This window comes from Trachurus japonicus, chromosome 21, assembly GCF_045865225.1.
Source record: "Trachurus japonicus isolate A0001 chromosome 21, Traja_1.0".
Classification (NCBI taxonomy): Eukaryota; Metazoa; Chordata; class Actinopteri; order Carangiformes; family Carangidae; genus Trachurus; species Trachurus japonicus.
The window spans coordinates 22,769,895-22,791,972 of record NC_140927.1 but is presented as its reverse complement, the minus strand read 5'-3'; the positions used below and the strand labels follow the sequence as shown (position 1 = coordinate 22,791,972).

General features: G+C 42.3%; 2 protein-coding genes across 4 annotated transcripts in view; one reads left to right on the top strand and one right to left on the bottom strand.

Annotated features, from left to right (window-relative positions):
• Positions 1-22,078, top strand: part of cmss1 (cms1 ribosomal small subunit homolog) — a 35,804-nt gene that overhangs the window by 1,360 nt on the left and 12,366 nt on the right. The window lies entirely within an intron of this gene.
• LOC146965261 (filamin A-interacting protein 1-like) lies at positions 957-18,847 on the bottom strand. 2 transcript variants are annotated; one of them, XM_085764624.1, is made up of 5 exons: positions 18,764-18,847; positions 17,823-17,993; positions 16,549-16,727; positions 4,337-6,896; positions 957-1,187 (listed from the first exon to the last, which is right to left on the bottom strand). In XM_085764624.1, exons 1-5 carry the CDS (start codon positions 18,845-18,847, stop codon positions 1,038-1,040), a joined length of 3,144 nt encoding a protein of 1,047 aa, XP_085620750.1. In that variant the 3' UTR covers positions 957-1,037. The 2 variants fall into 2 exon arrangements, with proteins under 2 accessions (XP_085620750.1, XP_085620751.1); XM_085764625.1 differs by lacking the exons at positions 957-1,187; positions 16,549-16,727; positions 17,823-17,993; positions 18,764-18,847 and adding an exon at positions 8,374-8,615 and having other exon boundaries at positions 3,984-6,896.

Genomic DNA, 22,078 nt, shown 5'->3' with positions numbered 1-22,078 from the left:
ATATTTGTTTGTGTGTTGTCCATTTAAGGTTTTTTTTTGTACTCAATACCTCAACTCTGCCTAACAAAGGTCGTACTGAAACGTTGCTTTGTCCAGGATAAAAGACCCTATGCAAGTTAACAGTGTGCGGGAATTTCTTCTGTTTAGGAGGTATTTAAATGAAATGTCTGTCTTGAGCTTATTTGGGCAAATCATTTCTCTCTTTCAGACAGAATGGGTGTTTCTAATCATTCGTTACATCAGTGAGAGTAAGTTAAATAACATCAGTGTCTCTTTCTAAAATGTTCATGCAGTTGAATCAATGCTTTTCAGCTGCCATCTAGGTAGGATTTATTGCTCATATTGGACTGAATTAGATTAATATCTGCTCTCCCTAATAAACTTCCAACTGAGTCTGCATTGCTACTGTAGGAGTAGAAAAGTGTCAAAAACTCACTCAGGTTTATATAACAGAAAATGACAAGTTGACTATGTTTAGTAATTTTTTATTTTTTGCTTGACTCTCATTGGCCCCAACTATTCAAAATTGTAAGTTTTGTTTTGTAAGTGACAGAGGTACCGACAATCCACCTACATCCACATCCCCTTGTTAAATAATGTGTCTGAGGCTGAGTGAGTTGTTTACGTTTACAGGTGAGCAGCAGCGGCGGCATTCAATTGACAGGTTTATCATTGGTGTTTGGCTTCACTTTCTTTTCTTCATCTTTTTTTGACATCTCTCAGGTAAAACATGTCAATTTAATTCTGAGAAGACCACACACTTTTTTTTTTAGTTCACCACATTTCTGACATGCGCTGAGTTCCCTGTCTTGCTAGTGCTACATCAAAAATCGACTACATGTATATTTTATTCAGCTGATAATTTGTTGGTGCTTGTTATTCTTTTCTTGTTGCGTTCCCTAAAACTGCCTATACATTATCTGCATTAAAACCACACTTCCTCCATATACTCAGCATTTTTTCATCACAAAAATCTTTTATTTTCTAACAACAGCTGCAGTTCTAAACATGATGTAGTTGTGGGCTGGTGGGTATTCTCAGGTCAGTGTTTTCCCTGTGTGCACTGTGGGAGGTTTTCTGTTTTTCTGTCCTGTGTTGAGAGCTATGCTGCTTCTTCTGTTTGTGCTGTATCCTTTGGTCGTGGGAATCCTTGTTGGACCAGGTTTCTGCAGGGATCCCCGAGGAATCTGATTAGAGAAAAGAGGCATAACTATCTGTTAGGCAGCATTCAACAGATGTTCACTCCTGGAGATTTTTTTTTCCATTTTTTCTCCTGTTGAAGTATTTGTTGTCTGCATTGCACTTTTGAAAGGAAGAACATATGAATTGTTTCCATAGGACTGGTACACTGTGTTATAGCCATGTCATAGCGTAATGAACCATGATCATGTGCATCTTTATTGCTGATATCATAGTTCATCTTGGCAGCATGCCTGATTTGTAATGGTTTCTCTCTGCATCAGCATGGATATTCAGTGTCATGGCACAAATAGATCAGTGATAAAGCTGGAAAAAAATTTAACTCAAAAAAATAAACATTTAGTTTAGTTGAAACTGGTTTAGTTTGGGCTGCACACTGTGTTATTTGTCTGCTTTGTGGAAATTGAGTTATTAAAACAACAGCCGGCACAAAAAATGTTATTTGAAGTTAAAAAGTAACAGATTGTAGCCGGTTACATGAGCCGCCTCGAGTCATGTCTGTCTTGTAAACTGTGACATGAACAGCTCCAGTCTGTACAGACGAGACCCCTCAGATCACATCCACGAGACTATGCGCATTGATCTGAGCGCTCTGTTTGTGTTTGTTGAAGAGATATTATCTCTGTTTACGACATGTGAGGCCATGAAAGTCGAGTGTGTCCCTGCTGGGTAGCTAGCACTGTAGCTAACAGCTGTCTGCAGTGATCAGGCTGATGTCTTGTCAACACAAACAGTGCAGATAAATTAGTGAGCAGACTCTCACTTTCTGCCTTGTCTGTGATAATTAAAGTGGATATGCTGTATGTAGTTTGAAACATCTGCTACTGACAGTCCACACATGGCTTCCTGGGTTAGCATTTATTTTTCAAAATATGCATAATCCTGGTGCAAGTTTTTTTTTTTTTTTAAACGATAATTCTTGCTCAACTCTTTTGCACATGTAGGCCAAAGAAGATATTCATGTCTCATGTTTTTGTCATTTTGCATTTGCCAAGGAAAATAAATCCTTGATTTTATTACTTGTGAAATGTGTTTACGATACAGCCTCTTGGTGTGCATTTTACACAATTTTATTACTACGGAAACAGGAGGTTTGGCTCACTTGTTGAATTGAGAAAAAAAATCAACTTCCCAGGGTCAGAAAAAACACTTTTTTTCAACATTGATGTTTATCTGGTGTATCATCAAGAATTAAAACCGGAAAACATCTGATTTTCGACTTGATATCAAATTATGAGCATGTGCACTGCTTACTTGTTTAGTTTGGCCCCAGCTTGAAACTATAATCAAAAGCAACATACATCCATAACTGACTAGGTCCCTTTACTGCAACATGTAGCCTAACACTTGTGCTTTTATGAGACTACAAATTTGAACCCAATATACTTCTGATGGAGACATTTTTGCTGCAGTTTCTTTTTCTAGGTCGGCCCCTCTAACCTGACTGACATCCCATCCTCACACGCTTGACAGAAAAGCTGTGAGGCTGACTGAAAACTGACAAGACAGAAAAGGAGAACTGAGGTCTATTAGATAGAGCATGGGAATGCCTTTGAAGTTTCAAGAATGAGGCAGATATACATGAGACGCAGTATGACGTCCATGGTGATGTGTCTTGTGGCTAAATGCTCACACTAATGAGAGATTCTCGTGAGAGCCTCAGTCATGCTGCAGCCGCTGCCAAACTGTCATCAAAACGCATCGTCTGGTTTCCACCTTGCCAGCCGGTGATGTCAGGGCAGTTAATGTTTCTCCATGTTTGTCATCATATGCCTGCTAAGTCACCTCTCTGCCAGTGTTTCCTTATTATATGGTATCCCCCAATACTGTCCGATGTTTCTTATTCAGATAGCAACTGTCACAACTATATCTTGTGATGTTGACCTTTTAAAAAGTTGATATGACGCTTGTTCTGTGCTCTCATCTCTCGAATGCTCTGGTACTACTGGCCTTCAATTTATTTAAAACAAATATGGTGACCTAAATACAGAAAATACAAAAAAATGTCTCCTTTTGTTTATCCCTGTTTTGTTATTTTAGAGGTTGCACATGCAAGATTTATACTTCTCCAAAATAAATTGTCTATACTGCTCCTCATTAGTGCACTTGCCCTCAGACATGCACTCTCCTGTTTATTTTCCATTACACTTAGAAACGGAGTCCTCTTTACTTTTCAACTTCTGGATAGGTGTCTATCTCTGTCCCCTACATGATTTACAGAGCACTTTTGAAGGTTAGATTCTTTTTAAGACGTTTTACAAGCAGGAAATTCTGGTAAACAAAACAGGAAGTGTTCATAAACACAACCTTTTGTGACTTTACTAGCTGTAAAATTATGCTGCAATGTCATTTATCTTTGCACTGAGAGGTTTGGCTGGCAGGAGATGACGTGTTGAATTCTTTGCCTGCTGTGGCAGCATTGTGTGTTGCCTGTCATTTTCAAATTATTTAACACTTAGGATCGTTATAGTTTTAAAGTTATAATTTGTGTTAAAATTACCAAAGGCTTTTGTTAGTGACTTAACCTCTAAACCTGAAAGCCTGAATGCCACTAGGTCTTATTTTGACAGCAAAACAACATGAGCTTTCCAACATATTTGATGTGGTTGATACACACACACACACACACACACACACAAACACAGAGAGCGAGGAAAAACCTCTAATTTTCTAAAAAATTTTCTTGCTTCAAACTGTTTTGTATTCATTTAGTTAGCAACCCGTAGTTCTGTTGGTGCCATGTCCCTCTCAAAGATATTCAAAATAAACAAGTAAAAACTCAAAACACAAACAATTTTTAATGAACAGAAAAAAAATGAACATAAGTGAAACAGAAAATTACGAAAAAGCACATCACACATTTGACTGGGGTGATACCTTTCGTACAAGTAACAGACACACATGTCGTAATACCAAACACAAAGGGCTGTTAAAGTCTGAGTATACACATTAGATAAAAGATTTACAATGCTCTTGTAAGACAATCACCACAAAGAATTTATATGGTCATTGTTACTAAATACAACAAACTCTGGGATTATCATTGGATAGTTGTCTAGACCAGGAATGTGACTGAAAACATAACACTGTGTATTCAGAATCTACGTATATTCACCTAATCACAAAGGCCACTTACTGTTATATTTGAGGAGTGTGAGGCTGGGGAGGTAGCGGGGGATATAGTGATGCTACTTGTAATCTTGCCAGCCCCTTTGACATGACAGCCGTTGGCGAGCACTTGAGTCCTTTGCTCGTGTCGAAGATAGTACGGTCCGACACACGGGGGAAGGCTGTGGGTCAGACCATTCAGAGACTGGATGTAGGGGCTCCCCAGATGGATATGGATCTTGTTATCCTCGGTGGTGATGATACTGGGACTCGTGTCCGTACTGTTGGACTTCTGATGCTGCCAGCTGTTCTGCCACTCCGGCGGGGTCTTGCAGAACACGGCCTGGTCGGCGGCCTCGACCGGCTCCGGAGAGCAGGTCCTGACTGTTACTATCTGTATGGGGGAGTTGCCGTGGTCAGGTGTCGCAGAGCGTGACGAGTTTGGGCTTAACATCCGAGAGATGTTGCTGCCCTGAAGTGGAGAGATGGTGCGATCGGGGCTTGAAGGGGGGGTTTTGGTATTAACTGCAGGCAGACCCGAGTTCTGGATGATGGTGATCCTCTGCTTGGGTGAGGCTCGGCTCGTCGGGATGACGGCCGTGCTGGTGTAGGATGTTGCTGCTTCTCCGGTTGGGCTGCTGATCTCGAGTGTGGCCGTGTTGAGTATATGATGCGGCGTCACCTTGATGTGCAACGGCTGCCCCGGTGTGTGCGTTAACATCATCACCTCCCCATTTACGGTTTGGTGCATGTCTATGCCATTGCTGCTGCCGCTGCTGTATTGGCTTACATTGTTATTCGCACTGTTCAAGCTGTTGAGGTTGTTGACGAGGGAGCTTCTTCTGTTCATGACCTGTCCGTTGTGGTTTGGGTCCTTGTCGTCATTTTCTTCATCTAGTTTCTCGGCGTGCTCGCTGTAGTCAGGGGGCAGGCCGTCTTCAGGCTCGGTTTGCACCTCTTTGGTGGTTTGATGAAGGTCTGAAAAGTGTTGTCTGTTAGCGTCAGGGCTCGGATTCTTGATTTGTCTGTATCTGCCCAACTCGCTGCTCAGTTCCTTCATCTCTCTGGCCAGCTCTCTGTTCCTGGCCTCCTGTTGGGTCAGTTTCTTCTGCAGCGAGGAGTGATCCGTCTGCACCCTGCAGATGGACTCCTCGGTCCCCATCAGGTTTTGGAGTTTCTCCTTCAGGGAATCGACCTCTCTGGCTAACAGTCGGGACTTAACCTGCTCCTTCTGGAGACGGCAGAGGAGGAGGTGTTCCTGGTTGACCTCCTGCTTCTCGGCCTGTTCGTACCGGGAAAGCTCCCTCTTTGCCGCCTCCAGTTCCTCTGTGAGAGCGCGGGACCTCCTCTGTTCATCCTTGAACTTCCTCTCCAAGGACTCAAAGTCCTCTTCCACCTTCAGCAGCTCTCCCTCCAACAATTCTTTGTCGCGGAGTCTCTTTCGCAGCCTTTCCAGCTCCTGGGTCAGATCTTTGACTTTGTTGTCCTCCGTTTGGCAGTGATGGTTGGAGTTGTTTTGAACAGAGCAGTGTGTGTACTTCTCCTCTTTTTCTTTCCTATTTTCCAAGACCTGTAACTTTCTCTTCATGATTGTGATCTTGTTCTGTAGCTCTATGTTCCTGCCCTCCTCTGTTTGTAGAATATGTTGGAGCTCGTCTTTTTCCTTTGCTACCATCTGAAGCCTTTCCTCTAAATCTGCTTGAGATCTCAGCGCCTGCTGCCTCTCTTCTCTCAGCCTTTCTGTTATTGTTGCCAAATTGCTTTGCTCATTTCTTTTGCCCTCCTTCCTGTTGAGTTTTTCCTCAGCCTGCCGCAGCCTCTCAGCCATGGTCTTTCTGTCCTCCACCAAGGCTACAGTCAGTGACCTGAGCTTGGCCAGGTCCTGTTTAATCGTCGCTTCGCTCTTTTCCATTTGGCCTTCTGCGGCCTCTAACTCTCTCACCCTGGCTTTCATAGTGTCGAGTTCACCCAGCAGCATCTTGGTCACCTCTCTTTCTCGCTCCAAGCTGCACTTCAGAGAACTACAGTCCTGTTTGCTCTTAACTAAAGCCTCCTCTATCCGGTCTAATTTACCGATTCTGCCGCTGAGGTTATCCACCTCAACCTTCAAGCTGCGGCAGTGGCTGATCTCCCTCGCCAGCCTGCGGTCCAGGTCCCGACACTGGTCCCCGATGCGTATCAGCTCCTCATCCTTCCCCTCCATTTCCAGCACCCTTCTCCTCAGTACCTCCACCTCTGACAGCAGACTCAGGGCCGTCATGTTGTCCTGGCTTTTGTTGAAGATGGAAACTTGGTTGTGGTGCTCCACCTCCAAATGTAGGGATTTGAGCTCCAGCTCCTCCTCCTTCTTTGCACTGGGGTAAGCAGCACCGACGTCCCGCTTGATGTGGTCAGCGGTGGCGGTCAGTTCTTTGACACAGCGCCTCTGTTCCTGCAGCAGCTCAGCCAGACTCTGTTGCTCCTTTACAACAAGCAGTGTGAAAGCCTTCAGCTTGATCAGCTCCTCTTTTAGAGTTGATACTTCTCTTTCATTTATCTTCTCCTTTATTTCCCGGTATTCTCTTTCCTTAACAATCAGGAGCTTGAGCCTGCAAAGAAAAAACAAATGACGCTGATGTCAAACAGAGTCTTGTGGTCTGGTTTTATTGTGTAATTTACTCTTATTTCAGTCTCTAAGGACCCTTTTTGTGTTTATGCTTAACCTCTTGGTCACAGCCTTTAAACACAAATAACTTCTTGGGTTGTGTATTTCCAGCATAAACATTTATTTCTGAAAAAATTTAAATCATTATGTCCTCCTTTACTCAAATAGCAAAGCTGGGAGTATTTTCTTTTCTTTTCTACATGCCTCACTTGTGTCTGTGCCTACCTGTGCACCCTGAAACATGAAGATATGTATTTCCTTGTTCTGCCCTTCTCTCTAGGCAGGGCTCTGTAGGATGTTGTGACTAGCATGGCAGATGGTCCCTTGGCAGGGAGTGTTTGTTAATTAAGAAGTTCCTCTACTCTTGAGTACCCTCAACATTGCACCCAATCACCCTCCCTCTGCGTGCCTCAAACGCTCCCCCCCATTTCCAGCTACGAGAGACACAAATCCCCCCCTGTTCCATAAGTAATTACAGACTGGCTACATTTACCGAGTGCTGTCACTCCTCATGCTCCCACAGCCGCATACCAGCATGTCCAAATACATTTAATGCACACTGTACAAATTTGTGTCAAATGTTACTGCAAGACAGGGACACTTGATAATTATGTCTCCCCCCTGTGCATTTTAACTATTTGGAAATCCATCACATTTTTCAGCCACACTGCGTATAACGGCTTTAAAGTCTGCTTGCATTTATGTTCACAATCTGCACATTATGTTTGTCTTTAGGTGCAAGTTTAAATATTCCTGCATGTGTTGAAAAATGTTCCCAAGTATTTTTTGTAGTTTTTTTTTTTTTCACTTGATAAGTGGACTGTGGAAAGTTTCCATTATTTTGTGGATAAGATCAAAGTGATCAATGCTAAGTGTGAATTATGCACCTGGATGTTGTATTTAAGGTTTTTAAGTGAAATTTATATGACATTATACTACTTTTTTTATATTAAAATACTGACTTGATACTTAACTCTAGCATGCATGGGTTAAATTAGCAATGTTCTGAATGGCGTGCGCAATCGGCCTAGAAAACAGAATTTTCCTCGAATGCATAGATCAATAACCTACATCACTTAACCACATGATTTATTTATATAATGTCTTACGTGTAGTTTTATAAATAGTGAATCTTTTAAGGGCGAGAATTGCAAAGATGAGATAAGTCATGATTCACAATTCATTGCAAAAGAGAAGATTCAGAGAGATTTAAAGTACTGTGTTTAAATATACAACATTGATACCTTTTTAAGGGTGCTTTTGGTTATCTAACAGCAACCTGGAAAAAGAAAATGATCTGATCCCTGCAGCGTTGTCTAATGGTTACTTTATCCGTAACAGCTCAACTTGCAGTTACAACGCAAGTTTTCCAAGTGACAAATGTTTCTAAATACACATTTGTTTCTTTCCAATGTTCCTACCTGTGCTGCGCTGTTTGGCCTCGTGTCCTTTCAAAGTCCTCAGAGAATAAATTGTCTCTAGTCCTTCACCTCCTCTCCCTTTCCCGGAGATCCCAGTGATGTGGACATTCCATCCGGAAAACCAAACATTATGAGAAGTGCTCTGCACACGGAGTCTCACTCGCAGTCAGTGGCGCCCATTACATCATCAGCAAGTCCTTATATGGGACTGTACAGGCTCTACTTATGTGTGTGTGTGTGTCAGTGTGTGTGTGTGTGTGTGTGTGTGTGAGAGAGAGAGAGAGAGATTGTGTGTTTTTACTGGAGTTCAGCCCATTCCAGATGAGGTCATTGTGTAGCCATGCCAAAGAGGCTAATGGGAAGGACAGAGTGTGTGTGTGTGTGTGTGTGTGTGTGTGTGTGTGTGTGTGTGTGTGTGTGTGTGTGTGTGTGTGTGTGTGTGTGTGTGTGTGTGTGTGTGTGTGTGTGTGTGTGTGTGTGTGTGTGTGTGTGTGTGTGTGTGTGTGTGTGTGTGTGTGTGTGTGTGTGTCTGAAGAAAACTAAAGCTTCAATCACAATTCAAACCTGAAAGGCTAACACACTCTCAGTTTGTAGGATTAGCCTGAGCAAACACGTTAACTATGCTTCATAAGTAGCAAGCCAAAGTTGGCAGGCCCTGCTTATCTAATAGGGTGTGTGTGTGTGTTGGTGCATGTGTGTGTGTGATGTTCTCATATGTTTTAAGAAGAGACATGTTTTGTGAGTTGTAGCTGCTTTGCCTGGGGCCTGATAACCTGACTGGGAGATGACATCATCAGTTCATCGGCCCTCAATTACATCCATATGTCTCTTTCTCTTTCTCTCTCTCTCTCTGTCTCCCTCTCTGTCTCTTTTACCCACACCCCTTCTCTATCTTGTTTTCTTTTTGTCATTTAGTTCCTCACCTTGCCTCTTTGCTTTACACTATGGATTTATGGATTTTTTTTTTCTTTTGCAAGCGCAATTTTTACCTTTCTTGTGGCGTCATCAATTTCTTTTGTATCCCTGTGTTCTTTTGTGACATTACTCAAATAAATCTATGTGTTCAGTCGAGCAAGGAGGGATGACGGATAATACTCTCATTATTCTCACTGATAGTCTTGTCTGTCATAAGAAGAATGACAAAAGTCATAATGGAAAAATAAATGATATTTTAGCTTGCTAGATGATAGCACTATACCAGCGCTGCAGGACAAAACAAACATACAGGTCTGCGTGTGATGCGCGTTCCCCCCGAGCGAAGCGCTTCCTGGCACTATGGCGCGTATAGTTCCAGCTTTCACAGTGAAATATGCGGGTGGTATTTCTTTCTGTCAAACAAATCCATCTAGTCCCCAATTAAAAAGGAGAACCGTTTCCCCTGTTTCTTGTCACATCACACAAGAATTTGCAGAACAGCCTAGAAGACACGCTTACACTTCACTTTTCAAACATTTATGTTCACAAGCCTCAAAAAGTTTCTTTTTATGCCAGTTACGTAATTAATGATGTCAGGCTTGTATTCTGCGCCTTTTTGGCATTCTCTTTAATCCTTTAATTGATTGAGCGCAGCAAGTCAGAGATTACCGTGTTTGATAACATTCCGGCTCTACTTTCTTTTTTTTTTAAAGTTAGATATGTGAAGTGTGATGTTTTGTTGAGATATTCTGGTTAGACTTCTGTTGGCTGTGATGTGTAGTGCAGTTGAGTTTTATTGCATTGATCTCAGCAGTGTTTCTGATATTTTGTCTCGGCCAATTGAATAGTGTAATCTTTCATGAATGAAGGATCCATGCAGGGTTGTTGTATGAGGCTGTATAAGTTTAAAATGGCAACTTGAGTGTCTGCTCCACAGCTTGCAACCATCTTGAGTTATGTTACTGTACCTCCCTTAAGTAAAAGAAGTCATCTGGTGACTCAGTAGTCCGTAGGGGTAAATAACGCAACACAAACAGTGATTTAATTAAGGCATCAGATGAAAATGCCCACCTCAGGCGCAACCAGATGTTGTCAAGGTGTTGTTGTTTATTGCCTTATACTCTGTAGCACGGTTTATAATGCTTTTATTCTAACGTTTTTGTTCCTTTGTGAACTTTAAGTGTGAAAGTGGAACATCGACATGCAGAAAGTTAACCACCTCAGACAACACAAGCTGGCGGATGAATTTCGATGGCTGTGCAGTAGCATGAAAGGGGAGCAGAGGAGTCGGCTGACTTAATGGTCTGATTCAGATTTCCCGTGATTTCACATGTATGCTATGTTTTACTGTGGCTGGACACCTCCTTTTTCACACAAGGCCCTGACTGATCGTGCAGCACCGAAGACATTTCCTACTGGATTTTCCACTCAGTACGTTTACATGACAGTTGAAAAAAAAGAAATATTGCCTTAATCTGACTATAACTGGACAATGCATGTGCCCATGCTTCACAACGATGGCACACGGGTGGCATAAAAGCTGGTCCGAACTCGGCCAAAAAAAAAAAAAAGCACCTTGGCTGATGCGTCAGCGCCGATTCAGTGCATTTCACACAGTGCAAACCAACGAGAGGATGTGTGTTTTTTTTTTTTTTACAGGAAGCCTGTGGACAGACCCTAGTCATTTGTATATAGGCTATTTTCAGTCGACAGGAAAGGGGTCCGTATTAACCCTCTGAAATGACGCATATCGCCATGTATGTTGAGGAGGTGGACACTTCATTTATTCGAGTTACCCTGTCGCATGTAAACTGGGACAAAGAAGGAACTCCGACGAGACTCTCAAATCGAGCTATGAGCATAGCCTACAAGTTGTGAGCCATGCAGCACCCGTTTCCTTTCCACGGATGACTTCTTGCAACCTCTTTCAGCTTACCGTGGAGAGGACTGACAGAAACATACCGCCATCGCCCCTGTACCCACAGTAGTCCCAAGCCCTGTGCTCACCATCACTACATTGCGTCAAGACATACTCTTTGCAAGACCAGCGGCCTCTGCAGCTGTCTTCACAATTATGTATGAGGCAATATGACTGGGAACAGAATTATTTACCAGGCGGAAATTAGTGCATGTGTGGAACCAGCAGACACCTAGAGCCCTGAGGGAGGAGTCGTCACACCAGCTTCCAGTCAAAACTAAAGCTGTCCCATGATAGCAATGCATTCAAGATAGTCTTTGATACTGGCAATATATACATGAGAGAGATAGAGCTGTACCATATTAGACATGTGCAATTGTTTTTTTCAATCCACAAATCAGCCACAAGTCCCAGTAGTAAACTGCAAATCAGAAGAGGGTGTGGTTAATAAATCACCCTGCTTGATTACTCTGCCCTAATCCTGAACACTCTCCGACGGCTCTTAGTGAGATGAGATGCTTCTCTTGTTGTGGGATGTGGGAGAAAAAATCCTCCTCATTCCTTGCAATTCCATGGGACCAACTCCCAAACCAGAGTTCACGAGGTCCCTGAGAGGAGGGGCTGGCATCTGCACCGCTTGTCCTCAATTACAAGCATGATCCAATCCCTCAAAGGCATTTCCAAGAAAACCCTCAAACATTGCCGATATGTAATATTCCCCTTATATGAGAGGAGCAATGTCTCTTCTGTTGTCATAGTTCCTATTTTCAACCAGGGGTATAATTTAAAGATATTGAGCTTTTTTTTTAGCTGCAGCCTTTGACAAATCCTCCAGTTGTACTAAACACTGCTCTATAGGGTCATAGAGGAGGCATAGTGAAGATCCAAAAAAGAAAAACAGATGCTTAGGCAGTCTGTGGTGGCTTTCTTTTTTATTTATCAGCACGTTTAATAAAATTGAAGGAATGACTAAACTGACCTCATATGCTCAGTATAGCTAATGAATTGGCCCAACAGCTTGCAATCAGCACTGCAGTTCTGCTCTGAAGTGATGCACTGCCAGACTCCTATGGTAATTTATGGAGATCTTCCTCTGACACGTTATTGGCTTAGCAGGCAGATGGCGGACATGTTTGAGAGTGAGGGATGGACGGAAACAGCTGCGGGTTTCCGTCACTGCACAGCCAAGTTTACCTCCCTCTCTTCTTTCATCTACAAAATGCTCCTTTGTTTTGTTTTGTTTTTTCTCAAGTTGATTGTTTATTGGCTATATGTTAGCAGACAGTGCGGCTCTCGGGACGGTGGTGTCACTCTGTCCATCAGACTAGTCGCTCAACCACTTTAATGGTCCCCAAAGGGTAATCCTAATGAGTTTGACTTTTGTTGACTCTTGCTCTGACGTCTAGCACCACCAGCAGGTTGATGAGATCAACCAAAAACAGACCTTTCCTTATCTAGCAGGGCTCCAGACTAACTTTTTTCTACTAGGAGCACAGTGGCTCCTAACTTAAATTTAGAGACACACACTGTAAATCAACTTGCAAAGTAAAAATGTACTTGCACAGTCTCAAATTTTATTAAATTAAATTATATTCAGTGAAATACTGTATGTACATTAATTAGAATAAAGATTACTACAAAATTTGGAACAGATATTCATGTCACCCCCTGAGGTTGTATTTGCCAATTAGCAAATATTAGCATGCTAATATACTATAATGGTTAGTGCAGTAACCATTGTAGGTGCTGTTAGTATTGTAACAGAGAGCATATTTGCATGCTGACTGAAGCAATTTGTGTCAAAGTCATGCTGTGCCTCACTGCGCTGTTAGCATGTCTGTGGATGCTTGGTTTTGTAAAGTAATCTTCCACGGGTCATGTGTACTCCTCTCCTATATCTGTAGCACTTATTGACAACGTACTTAGGAGGAGGCCACATCAGTCGTGAAGTGAAACCATGATGCCGCTTTCAAAAGAGGTTTGTGGGTTCAGCATTGAGTCTGTGAAGTGTTTGTGATTCCGAACTCAAGTGGACAAATGAGAGCATTGATGTCTTTTGTAGTTTGAACATATGTGTGCGGTTCACGCTGAGATGCTGTCGGCCCAGTGACAGACCACAGGAAACGCATGCAGGCAGGCACACAGCAATGCACAGATAGCTGAGGTTGGAACAATCACACTGCTGCATTGTGATGTACAGATGTAATCATCCTCTAACACGCAACAGGGATCATACTATGGCATAAAGTGATTATATGCCGTGACTGGAATTTACCGAATAGTTCACAGCTACAACGGGTCATCTGCTCTGCACATGGCACCTTGTTGAGTTTTTTTTTCTTTCTTTCTTTCTTCTTCTTTTTTTTTCAGGAAAATAAAGGAGAGAGAGTGGTGTTGATTTTAAGTGGCTCTCTTGACTCTGAGCATACGCTTTGAAAAACAGCAGCGAGGGAGGTTGAAAGGTAGTTGAGGAGGATTTGGAGTAGGAGTGGAAATTCTTTCGGTTAAATATTTAGGCTACTGCAGAGCAAGATGTAAGAAGGAGATGATGGCGAGGGGGATGAAAGGGACAGGCGTATCACCATGTGCCTTGTGTTGTTTACCCTGCGGATAAATGCAAGCACTGACTCAGCTCAAACCTATTTGCACCAAGCTCAAGAAAGTGCAGTCGGGAATGCAAAGAACGGGAATAATGTAGTATTTTCCAAGTGTGCCTCAGAACAAATATAAATACATACTTGTGATTGGTGGTGTGTGGATTGATTTTTCATGTGCAGCGAGGATTAGATCATTTATTGGCTGGAGCCACATCCCCGAATGTCAGAGAGTGATCGAGTTAAGTTTGTGATGAAGTTACACTATTGGTTGGACTTCCTGTTGGCCCATAGGTCTTACAAAGAGATTTGGAGTGAACATTACATCATCAGTGGGACATGTACTACTGATCCACAACAGTTTTTATTTTCAGACCTGAAAAAAAGCAGCTGGGGACAAGTCTAGTGACTTTTTGTACAAACGTAAGCTGCTTTCTACAGAGGGAAGTTACCAGGAAGGCGCCATTAAAAAGAGATGTGTTTATTCTGTGCTGTGTGAGAGGCAAAATAAACTGAAAGATTCTGTTCTATCAAACATCATTAAGCAATATAGTCACAAAGCTATTCAATTTACTCCCATAAAAGGCAATGAACAATCCATTAACATTTAGAAGTGAACCCAGTTTGTTTGTTTTGTGTTTTTAATTGGAATCTGGCTGAAACAATTAGTTATCAGAATAGCTGTTGACTTATTTCTGTCAATTCATCAACAAATTACTGAAAACCACCAAGAGTTTCCACCCAGCTAGCCTTCACTTTCACTAATTCGACCAATTCAAGTGTGATGTTTTAGAAACATGTTCCTGAAGGGAGTTGGTAAAGGAGGGCAGGCCGGGCAGATGAAAATCCTCTTGTGTTTTAGCAGTCAGGAATGTACGAGCCACGCAGGGTTCACACTGCACCACAGACATGCTGTCTACTCATGTATTAATCATCATTAGGCCAAGATGAACCACAGAGCCTGTATGTGTGCATGTACAGGCTTTCCGCATTGTATTTGAATCGACAGTATTCGAGTAAACTAAATCACTCGGCAGGCATGACTATTTTTGGTCTTTAATTGTGTGTGTGCCTGTGGTGGATCAGTAAAGAGTTTTCACTTTGGCACACAGATGCAGACAACTAGTCTCCTCCCAAGGCTTCAAGCCCAGTATGGGTCCAGTCTCTATACAGCTAGATTACAGAGTGGACTCTGGTGGTACATGAGCCGAGACAACCCGGGGACTTCAGCACAACAGCCCTGTTGTGGGCCTCAAATTGCATAGGGGGAATCAGGGGCCACCTTCATGTTAGACCTAGCTATGCCCACAGGCCACAGCTCAATGTGCTCTGTATTTGGGAACCACGAGCAAAAAAAAACCCTCAGCCCATTTACTTAGTTTAGAAGAAGGCTTCATCTCTTTGCAGTGTGGTATTGTCGAAGAGTGCCAATTTAGACCGTACATGTAATTGCATGTGAGTGCATGTTTATGTGTTTACAAGGGAGAGTGAACAGAGCCAGGCTGGCCGCAAGGTCTAACCAAGTCCAGGATGTAATGGACTGTGTCTGAGTGGAGTTAGTCTAAGAACAGTCTTGAGGTCACACACACTGTCTCGTAGAAAAGCAGCAGTCGACGGTGCCTTGGCGCTGTCACTCAGCCATGAAGAGCATTACAGACGAACATAGACTAAAACAATCTAAGCCTGCACAAGTGCGCGTCACAGAGCTCAGGTCAGGCTTGTTGCAGCACTGAAATACTTTAATCCCTCAGCCTCTTCTACACTAGCCATAAATCCTCATCAGGGGGCATAGGTGGATATTCTTTCAATGCAGGCTACCAATTTCAGGGCTCGAGACGGCCCCTAAATGGGAGCATAAGCCCCTAAATTTTGAGACGGTGCAACCAGTAAATTTACCTCTTTTTTTCAACATTGGAAAAGGCGACTCAAGCACCCTGTAGCGCCACATTATGTAATAACGCTGCATTTTGTAATAATGTAATACATTTTCACCTCATGATGTACAGTAATAACACCGCATTTTGTAATACGTTGTTACATATTGCACCAAATTATTACATTTTCTGTATAAAAAGTGCAACACTCGCATTTTGTAATAACTAATGCAATATGTAATAACTTATTATAAAATGCGGCAAAGTTTATTACCTATTGCGTTTAAGAATTACAAAATGCAGTGTTATTACATCATGAGGTGAAAATGTATTACATTATTACATAATGCAACTTCATTACATAATGTGGCGTTACACACCCCGTTTACTCCTGGTATTAACATGTTAAGTGATCAGATTGTGATCTGATCGGCCAATCCACCTCCAAAGGTGGTCAGGGACACACTGTGACCACATTTAACACAAGTGTAAATGGTAATGCGTTGTGTATCCACATACAACTAAATACTTCTATTAATTTTCTTTTTCTTTTTTAATTTACCAGCGCAAATATGTGATTGGATCTCAATGTGGACACTGGAGATGCATATTAATGCCAGGTGTAAAAGGGGTGAAAGAATCTGTCATCACAGGTGTCAGGCCACTGTGTGTGAGGATCATGAATGAATAGGAAATGTGAATATTTGTTTTGCAAATCTATTTATGGTATGCACCCTAAATTTTTTGCTTGTGCTCCTACAATTTTAAGTTCTAGTCCTGGTAAAAAAAAGTCTTCTTGATCCCTGAATTTAGTGGAAATGGTAAAATATCAGTGTGTGTTTTTTTTTTCTTCAGCATTCAAAAGAGCACCAACCTTTCTCTGTCCTGCTCCAGTAGAGTGGTAAGGCAGTTGCTCTTGTGAATAAAAGCCCTGTGGCTCGTCTCCTGCTCCTCGAGCCTGTGCAGGGTGTCACTGTGAAAGCTGGACACCTCTGTAAGTCGTTGCAGCATCACTTTGGAGGAGCGCGTCTGGGCCTGTAGCACATGGTTAAACTGAGGGAGAGGGAAGAGGAGAAACCAAACATGTGGTTAATGTACCTTGACTAGAAGAAGGGTTGTTCAGGGTTAGGAAGTAGTGTCAACGTAGTATAAATGTGGCAAGTCAAGCTAATACAACAGTGGTGTGGGATACCGCTAATGTTCTTCCTATTTTACCTACTGTGTTAAAAACACTGTCTGATATTGCCAATACCAATATGATACTGATATTTAGTGGACTGGGCCATGTAACCTGCATGGCTTGCTGTTATGTGGCGTGTCATGTTTTTCAAGTTGTAGCATAAAAATGCCTCTGGAACAAATTGTGGAATAAATAAATGCATAAATACGTCAATACCTACAGTGTGGAATAATCTTTCAGCTGTCAGACTAGGTCGGTGAACATCACTGGCTGCTCATATAGACCTGTAATTCATAAGCTGAGGTTTGCTGAATCATTTAAAATGTCATTAAAATGTCCAGATTACTGGCAGTAAAACAAGCGTTTCAGCATCCCAGGCCTTTGAAAGTAATAATAATACAACTGACAAAATGTTTTATTGAGTTGATGTGAGCTGATCAAAGGGACACAAATTGCACCACGGGCTGAATTTAAAAGTTGCAGCCCTGATTTTTATAGCTCTTTATTGTGGCATTACTCTCTTCATAGTCATATTTATTTGATTAGCTGGTATAATAATGTCTTTCAATCTGAATGAAACAGTATACTGTAGTTTTTGGTCTGTAGAGTCACTTTCAAAGTCAGATTTCAAAAAGTGTATTTTAACATTTGCCCTACTGCGGCGTGAGTTGAAATTTAAGTCTTTGATTTCAGTACAAGTATTACATTTCTTTGAGAAATAATCATCACAAAGGTAGACTGTAGATTTGTAGAAAGCAAGACAAAATAGTGCTTCACTTGTTCAATGCATTACCATAGCTGAAGAACAGATCCAGTACATGTTAACACCTGTTGTGTGAAAATAACAAATTTGTGCAATGATGCAGGAGTAATAGATGCTCTTTTGTCAGACAGTAATGCATTCATCTCATTAGATTTGATTTTCTGCTCCATATGGTGTCTGGTCTCTTACTATTGGCTGTCAGTACCTTAGCAATTGGATTTTTATACACATCCTGCAGGTGGTCCCGCTGGGCCTGGAGGGAGTCTCTCTGCAGGGCACGGAGGACCCTCTCTGGTGGGCTGAGACCGTAGTGGGCCCCCAGTAGAGCCAAGTCCGTCTTCTCGGATTTCAACACAGTGATTACCTCATCTCTGGCCTAGCATGACAAACATTGCAGTAGAAAAATAAGTTTTATTAAATATATTATAGTATGCTACCTGCTGTTACTGTGACTTTTTAGTTTCACATGAGTTGGGTTTAACTACAGTGCTGTGAAAAAGTATTTGCCCCCCAACCCCCCCGCCTGATTTCTTACTTTTTTTGCATATTTGTCGCACTTAAATGTTTAAGACCATCAAACAAATTAACAAATTACAAAGATACCCCAAGTAAATATAAAATGCAGTTTCTAAATGATGCCTTCAGGGATAAATGACCAAAGTGTCACTGTGGTTCGCTGGAGTCCCAAAGCTTGAGAAATGTCTTTGTAACACTTTCCAGACAGATAGATGCCAATGATTTTGTTTTGTTTTTCATCTTCTTTAGATCGCAGCATCATGTGTTTCTCTCAGCCTACTTTACTTTGTCGGACAGGTTCTATTTAAGTGATTTCTTGATTCAACAGGTCTGGCAGTGATCATGCCTGGGTGTGAATAGTGAAATTGAACTCAGCTTTTAAAAAAAAAAAGGTTTATCACAGTTAGTTCATGATTTAACAAGGGGGGGCAATTACTTTTTCACATAGTGCCAGTTAGGTTTGGATAGCTTTTTTCCCTTAATAAATTAAATAATCATTTAAAAACTGCAGTTTATATTTACCTGGGTTATCTTAAAATTTGTTTGATCATCTTAAACATTGAAGTGGGACAAATAAGCAAAAAAGTAAGAAATCAGGAAGGGGGGAAATACTTTTTCTCAGCACTGTACCTGTAGCTCTCCCTCCAGGAGACTGAGCAGAAACAAGAGGTCATCACGGGACAGGTCTTGTCTTCTCTCCCTCTTGTCTCGCATGTTGTCCCTCTGGATAGCAGCGGAAGAGAGTCCCTGTGTCTCGATTCTCTCTGGAGGAAAAAAAAAAAACACATGGCTGCTTTTTACCAGAAGGGTTTCATAGTTGAACATTGAACAGCTTCCAATCCCAGAGGTTAAACGTGGTCATGTATTGTGTCCTTACAGTACAAATGGTTATTATGTGGCTTTAATAGGCGAACAGCTGATACAGATTAAATAAGCCTTTCTGGGCTAATCTAAAGTCAGAGGGGCCTCTTGTCATAACACTTGGTGTTAGTGAAACAGATAAGTGTACGCTTGGCATTACTTTGCATAGGGCTTATGTCATTGCATAGTCTTAGCACAGTTACAGCAATCACTGTCAGCTTGGCAGACAAAAGGACTCAAGGTTGCCAAAGAGTAGGATGTTGATTACTGACCACATAAGAACTAAATGCGCGTGGGTGTTATGTGCATGTGTACGTGAAGCATACAGCATTATATTAGCTAGCCAGCTCTCCCTGGCTCGACATTTGCAACACAGATTTAGAGAGAGAAAGCAAAGCAGGTTAGTATTAGTGAAAGATGATGTCATCTCTCTGTTCTTCAGCTCTGCGTCTCCAGCCAAAACGCTCACAGAAGCCAAAACCCACCTCTTTATTCCCCAGTTGTTGGTCAAGTTTCTTTGGATAAGTAACTTGAAGGTCCTTGTGTTTGCCTGTCTTGTGAAAATTGAGAAAAGCAATTAGGTGAAAATTCTTCAAACATCTAGAGGTCATGTTTTCAGTGCAGTTGCTTTAAGGTTGTGATTAACATCTGAGACCTTTTTACTGCTGCCTGTTCGACATTCGGCATCTGAACACGAAAGACTCGAGTCTCCGTCTCTCCCTCTCTGTATCAGCGAGGCCCGAGAGCGACCTTGAGACTCTGTAAACCAGATGAACATTGATACATAAAGGAAAAAACATTTTGCAAGAAAAACAGATGAAACAGAAAGCTTGTCCGGACTGTAGCTCGTAACATCTCACAAGGATATTGAATCCTTGTGAGAGTGTTGGTTTTCTTACTGGACGGCGTCTACATGGAGGTATTTTTCTCTTGGCCTCTGAATGGAAAGAAAAAAAAGTGTGACATTCTCAAACTCCCTCCCTTCCTCTTAATACCCTCTCGTTATCAATCAGGAAGACAGATGAAGCTGTCTTGGCTGTCCTTGTGTTCCTTTGACCCACTTGTTTGCAGCGACAGGAAAGGATGATAGAGGCTCTTAGCACAATTGCTTAGGAGTTTTCATTAGGTCGCTTTTAAAGTATCAAGACTTGGTGCACTCAGGACTCACGCTCAATCAGAGTCACCACAATAAACAAGACGTACTATTACACCACACGGACTGGAGCTGTTCAGCTCTGTGTTCTTCTTTGCCAAGAGGCCCACATTCAAAGATGGGAAATGGTTGAAGGTTCGAACTCGGAGATGGCCTTCATCAGTCAGCTTGAATAGATTTAGCCCAAGGTTGGTACAGATCAAGACGGAGACGTGCAGCGGAGCTGTGTAGATGGTGATCTGATCTCTGGCACATTTTTTCTGAGGCGGCCTGGGGTCTGTTTTCCTTGGACACGAGCGTGTATATATTTCTTTACTCTGCCCATTTGACGGCGCTGCTAATGCGTGCAGTCGAGCCAAGACACGTGCCGCTGTTTCCTCGCCCTTGGCCTTCAATTGACTAATGTTGATGGGGTCTGACCACCTTGAAATTCTCTCTCAAACACACACGCACACACACGACATGACTCAGACTGTGTTCTTTGGTGTGTGCTCACTGTGTCTAGACAAACACATGCAAATGCATACTGATGTCTAAGCCCACTCCCACACAATGCCAGGCGTGTGTGTGGAAATACCTCTTTAAATTCTGGCTCGGAGCCACACTCGGCCTTAATGGCTGTTGCCAGCGTTGCCCCACAGAGGGACTGTCCACTGGCAGGCTCGCTGGCCGCAGCACATGTGACTGACCGCCTCTGTTTATACGTCTGAACGCCACCCAAGGCAACGTGCCCGGACCCCTCCCGTCTATACCCGAAAGAAAGGGCACCGGCGGAATAAACTATTAAGACTCACGAAAAACTATCTCTCTTTCTCCCTCAGTCGAAAACTAGCAGTTAAGTCAAAAACTGTTGTGAGAGTAGTTACACCTGTTGTTCCACACTGTCAAACCAGCTCAGTTGAGGTTTGCCACCTTAATAAGCAGTTTTTATTAGAGCAGTTGTTGTTGTTGTTTCTAGCTTTGGGATCCTAAAAACACCAACAACCTCATACGCCAACTACATGTTAGAATGCATTGCCTCAGTGTATTGCTCAAGTTATCTTTTTCTTTTTTGTATTCAATTTTTTCCTACCCTCAGTCTTTTGTGTAATCGTGCAAAGACTTCTTTTTTTTCACTTTTATTATTATAAAACAGAGCCGCACGATGTTTCATCTCAGGGCCATGCAACGGTCTCATCGGAGGACGCACATTGTCCAGTCAGGTAGATTAACTCACGCAGCAGCGTTTTCATTTTCTACAAAAGGAGAACTTATGTGGTTCTCATTTACTATTCTTACTCTACAAGGAAAAGTTTATCGAACACAACTTTATCTTCTCTGATTTAGTTCTACAGAGGTTGTTGCCAAGGAGTCACGTACAGGCTCCGCACGCACAGCAAACCACAGATCACAATCGTTCCTGATCAGTTCCTCAAACAACCAGGAGCAGGCCCTGCTCGACGTCCACCACTCCCTGAAAGGGGTTAAAGAGAAGGATTTGGTTGTAAAAACTAAAGTAATGTCACTGTCAGTTGAAGGGAATAATTCCAGCAACAGAAAGGATAGCACCTTTTATGTCTCGGGTCTACCCTAGACAAAAGTGGAGTCTAGTCTAATAGTATCACACACAGGTATTTCAGCTTGTGACGTGATTTAGGCTCTTGCCAGTGGTTTTATGCTGTTGCACCAATTGGCAGTTTGTAGTTTCAACTGAAAGAAGATAAAGGGGAAGGACGACAAACACTCTAACTTCTTATTCAAGGTTTAGCTCAGAATTACTGCCTACTGCTTCTGCTGCAACAATCTTTTTAATTTTTTACTCCCTCTAAGCTACATATCGTAGTAGTAGTTGGATCGTGATAGAGGCTCCATCAACTCCCTGTGGCATTTGTAATGTGAACAACCAGGTGTATTCCTTCAGAGACTGGCTGCAAACAAGCACAGTGTGTATT

Coding starts and splice junctions, on each gene's coding strand:
- LOC146965261 (XM_085764624.1), bottom strand. CDS start 18,847: ATGCGAGACAAGAGGGAGAGAAGACAAGACCTGTCCCGTGATGACCTC. Junction 17,994..18,763: donor TCCTGGAGGGAGAGCTACAG/GTACAGTGCTGA, acceptor TTGTCATGCTAG/GCCAGAGATGAGGTAATCAC. Junction 16,728..17,822: donor ATAAAAATCCAATTGCTAAG/GTACTGACAGCC, acceptor CCTCTCCCTCAG/TTTAACCATGTGCTACAGGC.